The sequence below is a fragment of the Pristiophorus japonicus genome, chromosome 16, assembly GCF_044704955.1.
Source record: "Pristiophorus japonicus isolate sPriJap1 chromosome 16, sPriJap1.hap1, whole genome shotgun sequence".
NCBI classification, from domain to species: Eukaryota; Metazoa; Chordata; class Chondrichthyes; family Pristiophoridae; genus Pristiophorus; species Pristiophorus japonicus.
Genome location: NC_091992.1, coordinates 123175890 through 123190669, shown reverse-complemented (window position 1 = coordinate 123190669; position 14780 = coordinate 123175890). Strand labels below are relative to the sequence as shown.

At 44.8% G+C, this 14780-nt stretch overlaps 2 protein-coding genes across 6 annotated transcripts in view; one reads left to right on the top strand and one right to left on the bottom strand.

The window, feature by feature from the left end:
• Window positions 1-629, top strand: part of afmid (arylformamidase) — an 80037-nt gene extending 79408 nt beyond the window's left edge. For all 5 annotated transcript variants that reach the window (XM_070857785.1, XM_070857786.1, XM_070857787.1 and 2 more), the window contains one exon: window positions 266-629. In XM_070857785.1, the coding sequence (XP_070713886.1) occupies window positions 266-295 (30 nt within the window). In that variant the 3' untranslated portion in view covers window positions 296-629. The remainder of the gene's footprint in view (window positions 1-265) is intronic.
• tk1 (thymidine kinase 1, soluble) overlaps window positions 1-14780 on the bottom strand; it is a 115777-nt gene that overhangs the window by 100001 nt on the left and 996 nt on the right. The gene's annotated exons all lie outside the window — the stretch shown is intronic.

Here is a 14780-nt window from a genome sequence, read left to right as displayed (position 1 = left end):
AGCATGAACTTTTTAAGAGCAGCTAGATTGCTGGCCCAATTTTCTAACTTGCAACTAACCAGCCTCCATGGAAAATGCCAGGGGGGTGGGGGTGGTCTTAGATTATATTGTTTATTATAATATAAATAGAGATTTCTAAAGAATTATGATGAATACAAAAACTATTTCAGACAACAGGTTTTCATTTCATTAGAATCGAGAAACCTTGTCTGTAGTTCAGTTAAAAATATTAATCTAACATTCACTGTATGTTTGCTTCTTTTAGGTCCTGCTGAAAATGGTGACTAGAAAATGAGTAGGTCTGTGCAGAACTACAAAAGCAAACAATACTTGTTACCTATAACAACATAATTGTTACCTCATTGCTACAAGCGTAATTGCAGATATTCTTAGATCCAGCAAATCATTTGTTTGTAGTTATGGCAAAATCTGTGCATATTTGTAACAAAGTTTATTGATGATAAATAATTAACCACTAATTAAATATTACGTAATTCTCAGGAAACTTTCTGATTGTAGTAATACTCTGTATAAAACATTTTGAGTCTAATCTCTAAAATAAAAAGCTCTGTGGAATACGTGCACTTACTTCCATTTACATAGTGTCTCAGGTGGTAGATGCCTAGACTAATACAAGTATAAATAAATATCTATAAGCTTCAATTTCATTCATGGTCAGGTAGTCTGTTGGAATGAATTGCTTGGACGATGTATGGTATGTGTGATGCAACTGACAACCAATTAATGTCACTGCCTGTGAAAGCTTGTTTAGTGAAAGGCTGTCATATTGCATTCAAATGAAAGTTTTCACACAGCTCCTCCAATAGCCCAGTGGGTGACAGCAATGTGGTGCTGACTCTTTTAAATATTGGCAATTGCCAATTAAAAGTCAAGCGTGTGCCTCCTTTTTTAAAGGGCATGACCAATAAATACTTTAAATTAACAAATTTTAAATGAAACTTAATAAATCAAATTAAAATGTTGTTCCCGGTTGTGATAATGCACTCCAGTCCCTCCGGTGCCCATCGGTCACGAAAGGTATCGAGCGTACCAGCGGACATTGCGTGCTCCATTTCCAGGGACACGCGGGCTCGAATGTAGCCACGGAAGAGAGGCAGGCAGTTGGGCCGAACGACCCCCTGCAATGAGTAATACTGATCTAAAACGTCCCAGGTTTTACTCCCAGTGTATTATCTTTTAGCATTCATCCCCCATCCAACTGTTCCACTGTATCCCAGACTCACTGTGAGCAAAGCCACAGTAAATTTAAAACGATTTTTTTAAAACTCCAGTGTTTAGCCATAGTAATACAATCAGAGTTCATGGCTCCTGATAAATCCTATGTTTTTTGGAGAGGACCAGAGCAGTCAGATGGGGAATGTAACATTGACTCAGGGAATGGTGTGATTGGGTGCAGTGGAGCCAGAGTTGGAATGGCACACAAGGCCCAAGTTGAAGCAGGGATGGAATGGTATTGGTTTCTTGTTATATGGCAACTGACAGCAACAAGGTCCCAAGCGTGAGGTGGCTGGAGACATTTCTGAGGCTGAAGACAGGAATAGAGGTGTTCCTGGGACTTAGGCTGGGAGGAGTGGTATTCCTGAGGTTAAGGCTGGGTTGGAGCCTAGAGAGAACTGCAGTCTTAATTTTTTATAAACAGACTGTATGATTTCACCCATTATTGTTTAATTGTATTGTGCATGCCTTTGTTAATTGCTTTTCTAATTGTCTCAGTTATAGATTGCCACACAACTTTACAGGGCTCCGTTCCTTCCATTGGACATTCATAGAAACATAGAAAATAGGTGCAGGAGCAGGCCATTCAGCCCTTCTGGCCTGCACCGCCATTCAATGAGTTCATGGCTGAACATGAAACTTCAGTACCCCCTTCCTGCTTTCTCGCCATACCCCTTGATCCCCCGAGTAGTAAGGACTTCATCTAACTCCCTTTTGAATATATTTAGTGAATTGGCCTCAACTACTTTCTGTGGGAGAGAATTCCACAGGTTCACCACTCTCTGGGTGAAGAAGTTTCTCCTCATCTCGGTCCTAAATGACTTACCCCTTATCCTTAGACTGTGACCCCTGGTTCTGGACTTCCCCAACATTGGGAACATTCTTCCTGCATCTAACCTGTCTAAACCCGTCAGAATTTTAAATGCACCAAGTTAATTTATTAACTGAAACTTTTTCTAACACGCACCTTCTGCGACATAAATCCAACTGGCTTTATGCTAACAAACTCTAAGCAGGCTGCCTCAAGCCTCACTACAGACATTGACAGACCTACATGCCTCTGCAAAAGCAGCAATGTATCTACAGAGAGAGAGCCCAGTGAATGTTGCCCTGTGTTGATATGATTGTAGCCGATCCTTCCAACGCTCAGCAGTGCTGACATTAATGCAGTAATTGGCTCCACTCACACAACTGGTGCTATCAAACTAACACAATTATCTGTACTATAAAGGGATGCAGTCACATTCCTAGCATCTTCTCTGCATGTGCCTCTGGTTTGCAGGAAAGAGCAAGTGGAGCTGGATTTTGTGCTTTTATACGGATCTGACCTACCCAGTCCTTCAACAGCTGACAGGTTGAAGGATTTTTGTGTTGAAACATGGAGAAAAGAGCACTAGGTTCTGAATGCAGACTGTTAGTATTAAACTTAGACCGTTGGGTACATGATGGATGTTATGTAGTGTCTGCTGGTGGAGTACAGATAATTTAGATGCTGCAGCGACAGATGATGGGATTTGAATAGAAGGATGAGAATTTTAAATCGAGGTGTTGCTCGACCAGGAGCCAATGTAGGTCAGCGAGCACAAAAGCAAAACACTGTGGATGCTGGAACCTGAAATAAAAACAGCAAGCACATCGGTGATGGGAGAACAGGACTTGATGCAAGTCAGAGTACAGGCAGCAGAGTTTTGGAGGAGGTCTAAGATTACGGAGGATGAAAAGAAGAATGAGAAGAAAAGAAGTCTAACAATTTCTATACGTTATTTAGATTGTCAGTTATTCATCGGGCTGCTGTCATTGATCAGTTTCACCTTGGTTGTTGCTGCATCACTTTGAAACTAACATCATTATTGTTCCTGATATTGATCATGGCTCCTGCCAATTTCTAATTTCTTCCGTGGAAGAATTTTACATTGCCACTTGTTTCAAGATTTTCTTTCAAACTGTCCCGCAATCTTGCAGGAGAGTGCAGTCTCTATTTAAATCACCTCAAGAAAGTTTTTTTTACTGGTGGTTGGATCAACGGTCTTTGGAATGGTGACTTCTCGTCGTGCCTTTTGATCCACCAGAGAATGATTTAATGAGACAGCTAGAGAATGATTTAACTTTTCACTTACTCAACTTTTGATTTTTTTAATTTACTTATAATCTATATTTTAATCAATTTTGTTTCAATATAATTGATCTTGATTACACTGATTCTACTATTGTCATCAACCACTTACCTATGTAAATTGATTTTTCCCCTATTTACGTGCGCGTTTTGGCTGCTGTATTCACTTCAATTTCCACTTTCTTCTCCAGCTTTCTCTTTTCTCTCTATCCCTCCCTGACCAGTCCCTCCTGTCATTATGCTGCCTTTCATCTCTCCTCTCTTGGACACTCTGTCCTCCCAAATCCCTACCCCAACCCTTCATTACTCTTCGACCTTCCTACTCTCCCTGCCGCCATCCCAGCCTCGACTCCCTTTTAGACAAGCCTGCAGCTTCCCTCTGGGCCTTTCTTGGCATCCTCCGAAGGGTCCACCGTGGCACTCGTCGCTGTCTCCTCACGAGTAGCAACCCCAACTGTCTCATCCTACTCTCTCACCGACCTTGCCACCCAGCTTGCCCACGGGAGACTAACCTTGCCAATCTCCTCCCCGTCCAACTCATCCCTCCAAGCGCTGATCCTGTGTATGCTGGCAGTGGATCAGCCATCACTGATCCTTTCCGGATCTCCATGCAGAACGTCCGTTCGATTGCGAACAAGACCCCTGCCGTCCATGAGCTTATCGTGGATGATTACATCGACACCATGGCCCTGACTGAAACTTGGCTGAGGGGTGATGACACCTTACCTTTAAACGTAGCTTCCCTGCCTGGCTATACCTTCCACCATTTGCCCCACTCAGATGGCCGTGGTGGCGGTGTAACTCTCATCACCAAATCATACCTTGGTCTGTCCCCCTACGCCTCTGGCACTTTCTCCTCCTTTGAACATCTCACCTTATTCCACCCCTCTCACCTCTCATTTAAAATTTTCATTCTCTACAGCCCACCCAAGAATGATAAAAATGTTATCACCGAGATATCTTCACTGCTTTCCTCCCTCAGCCTCTGCACCGAGCGACTTCTCATCCTCGGTGATTTCAACCTCCATCTCAATTCATTATGCTCTCTCTGAGTTCACTACCCTCCTTAATCTCTTCCTCCATGTAAACTCTCCAATCCATATTCACAGCCACCCCCTTGGCCTTGCCATCTCTTGTGGCCTCGCTATTCCTACCGTGTCAATTACAGTTAAGGCCATCTCTGACCATTTCCTTATATCGCTCTCCACCCACATCCCCCTTCCCCACCCAACCCTACTTCCTTCTGCATCTACCCCTGGAACAAATTCTCCAAACTCTCTTACACCTGCACTTATCAACTCCAAGCTGTCCAGCCTTTTTCCCTCCTTTCACCATGATATTTCTGCAGCCACCGATCTGCTCAACCGCACCCTCACCACCATCTTTGATGCTCTAGTCCCTATTAAAACCATTACTCTCTTTCAACCTGGCCGTTTCCCCTGGTACGGTCCTCATCTTCGCTCCCTCAAGTCCAACGGACGTAGACTTGAATGAATGTGGCGGACAACTGGTTCAGCCATTCACCGCCAGATCTGACTGGACCACATAAAGCATTATCGGGTCTTACTCTTGTCTTCCAAAACTGCTCACTATTCCAGAATCATTCTGGAATGCAAAAATAACCCTGGCTACTATTCTCTACTGCTAACCGTCTTCTCAAATCTCTCTACCCTGTCTCCACTACACTTGCCTCCAACAACAAATGTGATGAGCTCATGGACTTCTTTGTCTCAAAGATAGAGACCATCCAATCAGCTGCCTCAGCCAATTCCCTTCCTTCCCCTAGCCCACCGGGCCAAACTTCCTCTGAGGTTCCCCCTGCCATAAACTCGCATCTTTCTCCAGTTTCTCTCTGATCTCCCCTCTTGACCTCTCCACGCTCATCTTGTCCATGAGACCCACTTGCTGCTCCCTTGACCCTATTCCCACTAAATTGCTGACCACCCAACTTCCTGTTCTGGCTCCCATGTTAGCCAACATTGTTAACGGTTCTTTCTCCTCAGGTACTGTCCCCCTCTCCTTCAAATCTGCCTTCATCACATATCTCCTCAAAAACAGAACCCTCGACCCCACTGTGCTTGATAGTCCCCATCTCCAACCTCCCTTTTCTCTCCAAAGTCCTTGAACTTGTTTTCGCCTCCTAAATCCGTGCCCATCTTTCCCGGAACTCCATGTTTGAATCCCTTCCATCTGGTTTCCGCCCCGCCACAGTACCGAAACTGCTCTCATCAAAGTCACAAATGACATCCTTTGTGACTGTGACAAGGATAAAGTAACCCTCCTCATCCTCCTCGCCCTGTCTGCAGCCTTTGACACAGCTGACCACTCCATCCTCCTCCAACGCTTCTCTACCATCCTCCAGCTGGAGGGGACTATACTCGCCTTGTTCCACTCTTATCTATCTAATCGTAGTCAGAAAATCTCCTGCACTGGCTTCTCTTCCCACTCCCGCATCATTACCTCTGGTGTCTACCAAGGATCTATCATTGGACCCTCCTATTTCTCATCTGTATGCTGCCCCTTGGCGATCTGAATGGCGGCAGATTAGGAAAAGGGGAGGTGCAACGAGACCTGGGTGTCATGGTTGATCAGTCACTGAAAGTGGGCACGCAGGTACAGCAGGCGGTGAAGGCGGCAAATGGTATGTTGGCCTTCATAGCTAGGGGATTTGAATATAGAAGCAGGGAGGTCTTACTGCAGTTGTACAGGGCCTTAGTGAGGCCTCACCTGGAATATTGTGTTCAGTTTTGGTCTCCTAGTCTGAGGAAGGACTTGCTATTGAGGGAGTGCAGCGAAGGTTCACCAGACTGATTCCAGGGATGGCTGGGCTGTTATATGAGGAGAGACTGGATCAACTGGGCCTTTATTCACTGGAGTTTAGAAGGATGAGAGGGGATCTCATAGAAACATATAAAATTCTGACGGGATTGGACAGGTTAGAGGCAGGAAGAATGTTCCCGATGCTGGGGAAGTCCAGAACCAGGGGACATAGTCTTAGGATAAGGGGTAGACCATTTAGGACTGAGATGAGGAGAAACTTCTTCACTCAGAGAGTTGTTAACCTGTGGAATTCCCTGCCGCAGAGAGTTGTTGATACCAGTTCACTGGATATATTCAAGAGGGAGTTAGATCTGGCTCTTATGGTGAAGGGGATCAAGGGGTATGGAGAGAAAGCAGGAAAGGGGTACTGAAGGAATGATCAGCCATGATCTTATTGAATGGCGGTGCAGGCTCAAAGGGCCGAATGGCCTACTCCTGCACTTATTTTTCTATGTTTCTATGATATCATCCGAAAACACGGAGTCAGTTTCCACAAATACGCTGACAACACCCAGCTCTACCTCTCCACCACTTTTCTCGACCCTTCCATGGTCTCTAAATTGTCAGACTGCTTGTTCGACATTCCAGTACTGGATGAGCAGTAATTTTCTCCAATTAAATATTGGGAAGACCGAAGCCATTGTCTATGGTCCCCGCCACAAACTGGGTTCCCTAGCCACTGACTCCATCCCTCTCTCTAGCATCTTCTTCTTCTTAGACAGTCCCTCGGAGTCGAGGATCACTTGCTTCTGCACTAAAAATGAGTTATCAGGTGATTGATGAGCTATGAGCTGGCCTTCCTCTGCCCGCTGGGTCTCGCTTAGGGCGGCGATATCTACATCAAAACGTCTGAGTTTTCGGGCAATGATAGCAGTGCGATGTTCTGGTCTGTCACTGTTGGGGTTGTCCATGAGGGTCCTGACGTTCCAGATCCTGAACTTCATTTGAACATGCCTATGCGTGAATTCTTTTAATGTGGGGTGGCCGTTGCACACCAGCTACCACACGGGCTTGACAGAGCAAAGTTTTGGTCCAGTGGTAAGGGGATACAAGATGACTGGAGACCAGGCTCTGCTGCATGGGACTAGTACATAAACACGCGCGTACTCCTACTGTCCTGCTTCTCACATGTCTTCTCTCCCTGGGATTCATAGGTCCGAACCACAGACTGAAAGAATGTATCTATCTATCTGAGGCTGAACCAGACTGTTTGCAACCTAGGCGTCATATTTGACCCTGAAATGAGCTTCCGGCCACATATCCGTGGCATAACTAAAACCGCCTAGTTTCACCTCCGTAACATTGCCCGCCTCTGTCCCTGCCTCAGCTCATCTGCTGCTGAAAACCTCATCCATGCCTTTGTTACCTCGAGACTTGACTATTCCAATGCATTCCTTGCTGGCCTCCCACATTCTACCCTAGTAAACTTGAAGTCATCCAAAACTCGGCAGCCTATGTCCTAACTTGCACCAAGTCCCGCTCACCCATCACCCCTGTGTTCGCTGACCTACAGTGGCTTCCGGTTAAGCAATGCCTTGATTTCAAAATTATCATCCTTGTTTACAAATTTCTCTATGGCCTATCTCTGTAATCTCTTTCAGCCTCACAACTCCACGAGATGTCTGCACTCCTCAAATTCTGCCCTCTTGAGCATCCCTGATTATAGCTGCTCAACCATTGGTGGTAGTGCCTTCAACTGCCTGGGCCCTAAGCTCTGGAACTCCCTTCCTACGTCTCTACACCTTTCTACCTCCTTTTAAGATGATCCTTAAAACCTACCTTTTGGTCATCTGCCGTAATTTCTTCTTATGTAGTGTCTTATAACACTACTGTGAAGCGCCTTGGGACATTTTACTACGGTAAAGGCATTTATATAAATAAGTTGTTGTTATTGTTGTTGTGAAAAATGGGAAGCAGGCCAGAAGAGCATTGGAATAGTTGAATCTGGAGGCAACAAAACCATGGACGAGGGTTTCAGCAGCAGATGGGCAATATTACAGCGCTGGAAGTAGGCAATCTTGGTGAAGGAGAGGATATGGTTCGGAAACTCAGTTAAGGATTATCAGTGGGTTATAGGATTACAGTTAAGATATCAGAGTGTTATACATATTACTACCAGTTACACATAAACTTTTAGTGAGTTATTGTATTTCTGTTAGTTATGAATGGAATCTAAGTGTTGCCAGTATTACTATTAGTTATCGGTGCGATTTCAGGGAGTTACTATTAGTTACTGGTGGCATCACAGTTGCTCCAACTCCTGGTTTCCCCTCTGCGAGATACCCGCCCTCGGTTTCCCTTCTTTGCCTGCTCGCGGGTGGCCTCTTGGATCTTTTTGCATAACAGTTACTGATACAAAACCATGAGCAAAGAGGCTCAATTACAGGGAACACAACTAGCGAGTTGGTCTTACCGCAGGTGAAGGGTCCACAGCCAGCTAGGGAATGGAAGACCAGCAGGAAGAGCAGTGCAAGGAAGGTAGTGCAGGGGTCCCCTGCGGTCAGCCGCCTGCCAAACAGATACACTGCTTTGAGTACTGTTGAGGGGGATGACTCATCAGGGAGGGCAGCAGCAGCCAAGTTCATGGCACCGTGGCTGGCTCTGTTGCACAGGAAGGCAGGAAAAAGAGTGGGAGAGCGATAGTGATAGGGGATTCAATTGTAAGGGGAATAGATAGGCGTTTCTGCGGCCGCAACCGAGACTCCAGGATGGTATGTTGCCTCCCTGGTGCAAGGGTCAAGGATGTCTTGGAGGGGGTGCAGGACATTCTGAAAAGGGAGGGAGAACAGCCAGTTATCGTGGTGCATATAGTACCAACGACATAGGTAAAAAAAGGGATGAGGTCCTACGTGATGAATTTAAGGAGCGAGGAGCTAAATTAAAAAGTAGGACCTCAAAAGTAGTAATCTCGGGATTGCTACCAGTGCCACGTGCTAGTCAGAGTAGGAATCGCAGGATAGCGCAGATGAATACGTGGCTTGAGCAGTGGTGCAGCAGGGAGGGATTCAAATTCCTGGGGCATTGGAACCGGTTCTGGGGGAGGTGGGACCAGTACAAACCGGACGGTCTGCACCTGGGCAGGACCGGAACCAATGTCCTAGGGGGAGTGTTTGCTAGTGCTGTTGGGAAGGAGTTAAACTAATATGGCATGGGGATGGGAACCAATGCAGGGAGACAGAGGGAAACAAAATGGAGACAGAAGCAAAAGGCAGAAAGGAGATGAGTAAAAGTGGAGGGCAGAGAAACCCAAGGCAAAAAACAAAAAGGGCCAATGTACAGCAAAATTCTAAAGGGTCAAAGTGTAATAAAAAGGCAAGCCTGAAAGCTCAGTGCCTCAATGCGAGGAGTACTTGGAACCCAGGAGACGGCTCTGAGCTAGTTAGAGTGGGTGAGAGCGCAGATGAACAGGACCCCAAGAAAGAATGCAAATGGCAGGAGGCAACAGAGCAGAGTAGCACTGGGGTAAGTGTAAATCACAATGTGATAGGAAGGGACAATATGTATGAATATAAAGGGGCTGCAGGAGGGGCCAAAACTAAAAATCATGGTTTAAAAACTGTATTAAAACACTCTACCTAAACGCACGCAGCATTCGAAATAAAGTAAATGAGTTGACGGCACAAATCATTACAAATGGGTATGATTTGGTGGCCATTACAGAAACGTGGTTGCAGGGTGGCCAAGACTGGGAATTAGACATACAGGGGTATCTGACAATTCGGAAGGATAGACAAGAAGGGAAAGGAGGTGGTAGCTCTGTTAATAAAGGATGATATCAGGGCAGTTGTGAGAGATGATATTGGCTCTAATGAACAAAATGTTGAATCATTGTGGGTGGAGATTAGAGATAGTAAGGGGAAAAAGTCACTGGTCGGCGTAGTTTATAGGCCCCCAAATAATAGCTTCACGGTGGGGCAGGCAATAATCAAGGGAATAATGGAGGCATGTGAAAAAGGAACGGGGGATTTTAAAATACATATTGATTGGTCAAATCAAATCGCACGGGGTAGCCTGGAGGAGGAATTCATAGAATGCATACGGGATTGTTTCTTAGAACAGTATGTTACAGAACCTACAAGGGAGCGAGCTATCTTAGATCTGGTCCTGTGTAATGAGACAGGAATAATAAACGATCTCCTAGTAAAAGATCCTCTCAGAATGAGTGATCACAGTATGGTTGAATTGTAATACAGATTGAGGGTGAGGAAGTAGTGTCTCAAACGAGCGTACTAAGCTTAAACAAAGGGGACAACAGTGGGATGAGGGCAGAGTTAGCTAAAGTCGACTGGGAACACAGACTAAACGGTGGCACAATTGAGGAACAGTGGAGGACTTTTAAGGAGCTCTTTCATAATGCACAACAAAAATATATTCCAGTGAAAAAGAAGGGCGGCAAGAGAAGAGATAACCAGCCGTGGATAACCAAGGAAATAAAGGAAAGTATCAAATCAAAGACCAATGCGTATAAGGTGGCCAAGGTTAGTGGGAAACTAGAGGATTGGGAAGATTTTAAGCAACAGCAAAGAATGACTAAAAAAGCAATAAAGAAAGGGAAGATAGATTACGAAGGTAAACTTGCGCAAAACATAAAAACAGATAGTAAAAGCTTTTACAGATATATAAAACGGAAAAGAGTGACTAAATTAAATGTTGGTCCCTTAGAAGATGAAAAGGGGGATTTAATAATGGGAAATGTGGAAATGGCTGAGACCTTAAACAATTATTTTGCTTCCGTCTTCACAGTGGAAGACACAAAAACCATGCCAAAAATTTCTGGACATAGGAATGTGGGAAGGGAGGACCTTGAGATGATCACTATCACTAGGGAGGTAGTGCTGGACAGACTAATGGGATTGAAGGTAGACAAGTCCCCTGGTCCTGATGAAATGCATCCCAGGGTATTAAAAGAGATGGCGGAAGTTATAGCAGATGCATTTGTTCTAATCTACCAAAATTCTCTGGACTCTGGGGAGGTACCAGCGGATTGGAGAGCAGCTAATGTAACGCCTCTGTTTAAAAAAGGGGGCAGGCAAAAGGCAGGTAACTATAGGCCGGTTAGTTTAACATCTGTAGTGGGGAAAATGCTTGAAACTATCATTAAGGAAGAAATAGCGGGACATCTAGATAGGAATAGTGCAATCAAGCAGACGCAGCATGGATTCATGAAGGGGAAATCATGTTTAACTAACTTACTGGAATTCTTTGAGGATATAACGAGCATGGTGGTTAGAGGTGTACCGATGGATGTGGTGTATTTAGATTTCCAAAAGGCATTCGATAAGGTGCCACACAAAAGGTTACTGCAGAAGATAAAGGTACGCGGAGTCAGAGGAAATGTATTAGCATGGATAGAGAATTGGCTGGCGAACAGAAAGCAGAGAGTCGGGATAAATGGATCCTTTTCGGGTTGGAAATCAGTGGTTAGTGGTGTGCCACAGGGATCAGTGCTGGGACCACAACTGTTTACAATATACATAGATGACCTAGAGGAGGGGACAGAGTGTAGTGCAACAAAATTTGCAGATGACACTAAGATTAGTGGGAAAGCGGGTTGTGTAGAGGACTGAGAGAGGCTACAAGGAGATTTGGATAGCTTAAGCGAATGGGCTAAGGTTTGGCAGATGGAATACAATGTCGGAAAGTGTGAGGTCATCCACCTTGGGAAAAAAAAACAGTAAAAGGGAATATTATTTGAATGGGGAGAAATTACAACATGCTGTGGTGCAGAGAGACCTGGGGGTCCTTGTGCATGAAACTCTTTTTGGAGTTTATCTGCAAAACAAAAAACATTAAACCGTGCCACCCGCCCTGGATGACACAGCATCCTTGTGCATGAATTCCCAAAAAAAAGGTTAGTTTGCAGGTGCAGCAGGTAATCAGGAAGGCAAATGGAATGTTGGCCTTCATTGCGAAAGGGATGGAGTACAAAAGCAGGGAGGTCCTGCTGCAACTGTATAAGGTATTGGTAAGGCCGCACCTGGAGTACTGCATGCAGTTTTGGTCACCTTACTTAAGGAAGGATATACTAGCTTTGGAAGGGGTACAGAGACGATTCACTAGGCTGATTCGAGAAATGAGGGGGTTACCTTATGATGATAGATTGAGTAGACTGGTCTTTATTCCTTGGAGTTCAGAAGGATGAGGGGTGATCTTATGGAAACATTTAAAATCATGAAAGGGATAGACAAGATAGAGGCAGAGAGGTTGTTTCCACTGGTGGGGGAGACTAGAACTAGGGGGCACAGCCTCAAAATACGGAGGAGCCAATTTAAAACCGAGTTGAGAAAGAATTTCTTCTCCCAGAGGGTTGTGAATCTGTGGAATTCTCTGCCCAAGGAAGCAATTGAGGCTGGCTCATTGAAAGTTTTCAAGTCAAAGATAGATTGATTTTTAAGCAATAAGGGAATTAAGGGTTACGGGGAGAGGGTGGGTAAGTGGAGCTGAGTCCACGACCAGATCAGCCATGATCTTATTGAATGGCGGAGCAGGCTCGAGGGGTTAGATGGCCTATTCCTGTTCCTAATTCTTATGTTCTTATAACCAAGGAAATAAAGGAGAGTATCAAATTAAAAACCAATGCATATAAGGTGGCCAAGGTTAGTGGGAAACTAGAAGATTGGGAAAATTTTAAACGACAGCAAAGAATGACTAAGAAAGCAATAAGGAAAGGAAAGATAGATTACGAAAGTAAACTTGCGCAAAACATAAAAACAGATAGTAAAAGCTTTTACCGATATATAAAATGGAAAAGAGTGACTAAAGTAAATGTTGGTCCCTTAGAAGATGAGAAGGGGGATTTAATAATGGGAAATGTGGAAATGGCTGAGACCTTAAACAATTATTTTGCTTTTGTCTTCACAGTAGATGCCAAAAATTGCTGGTCACAGGAATGTGGGAAGGGAGGACCTTGAGACAATCACTATCACTAGGGAGGTAGTGCTGGACAGGCTAATGGGACTCAAGGTAGACAAGTCCCCTGGTCCTGATGAAATGCATCCCAGGGTATTAAAAGAGATGGCGGAAGTTATAGCAGATGCATTGGTTATAATCTACCAAAATTCTCTGGACTCTGGGGAGGTATTCCTTGGAATTCTTTGAGGATATAATGAGCATGGTGGATTGAGGTGTACCGATGGATGTGGTGTATTTAGATTTCCAAAAGACATTCGATAAGGTGCCACACAAAAGGTTACTACAGAAGATAAAGGTACGTGGAGTCAGAGGAAATGTATTCGCATGGATCGAGAATTGGCTGACTAACAGAAAGCAGAGAGTCGGGATAAATGGGTCCTTTTCGGGTTGGAAATCGGTGGTTAGTGGTGTGCCACAGGGATCGGTGCTGGGACCACAACTGTTTACAATATACATAGATGACCTGGAAGAGCGACAGAGTGTAGTGTAACAAAATTTGCAGATGACACAAAGATTAGTGGGAAAGCGGGTTATGTAGAAGACACAGAGAGGCTGCAAAGAGATTTAGATAGGTTAAGCGAATGGGCTAAGGTTTGGCAGATGGAATACAAATTCGGAAAATGTGAGGTCATCCACCTTGGAAAAAAAAACAGTAAAAGGGAATATTATTTGAATGGGAGAAATTACAACATGCTGCGGTACAGAGGGACCTGGGGGTCCTTGTGCATGAATCCCAAAAAGTTAGTTTGTAGGTGCAGCAGGTAATCAGGAAGGCGAATGGAATGTTGGCCTTCATTGCGAGAGGGATGGAGTACAAAAGCAGGGAGGTCCTACTGCAACAGTACGGGTATTGGTGAGGCCGCACCTGGAGTATTGTGTGCAGTTTTGGTCACCTTACTTAAGGAAGGATATACTTGCCTTGGAGGGGGTACAGAGACGATTCACTAGGCTGATTCTGGAGTTGAGGGGATTACCTTATGATGATAGATTGAGTAGACTGGGTCTTTACTCATTGGAGTTCAGAAGGATGAGGGGTAATCTTATCGAAACATTTAAAATAATGAAAGGGATAGACAAGATAGAGGCAGAGAGGTTGTTTCCACTGGTCGGGGAGACTAGAACTAGGGGGTACAGCCTCAAAATATGGGGGAGCCAATTTAAAACCGAGTTGAGAAGGAATTTCTTCTCCCAGAGGGTTGTGAATCTGTGGAATTCTCTGCCCAAGGAAGCAGTTGAGGCTAGCTCATTGAATGTATTCAAATCACAGAGAGATAGATTTTTAACCAATAAGGGAATTAAGGGTTATGGGGAGCGGGCGGGTAAGTGGAGCTGAGTCCACGGCCAGATCAGCCTTGATCTTTTTGAATGGCGGAGCAGGCTCGAGGGGCTAGATGGCCTACTCCTGTTCCTAATTCTTATGTTCTTATGTTCTTACATCTGCAAATGTTTCAAGGGACTGACGACTCCTGGAACAGCAGATGCTGCATGAGCAGATGTCACAAGATCAGCCGTCACATGGTCAGAAAGATTAATCTCACTGCTGCAAGCAACCAGGGTGAATATGTTTGTTCATTAGTTGAAAAAATATTGGGAGATGGGTAAAAAGGGCAGTTTGACCGGTGGGGAGGTGGGGGGGGAACAGGGGGTGGGGTGGTTGGAGGCGGTAGTTTATATTATAAAACCTACAGGAATAAGGTGA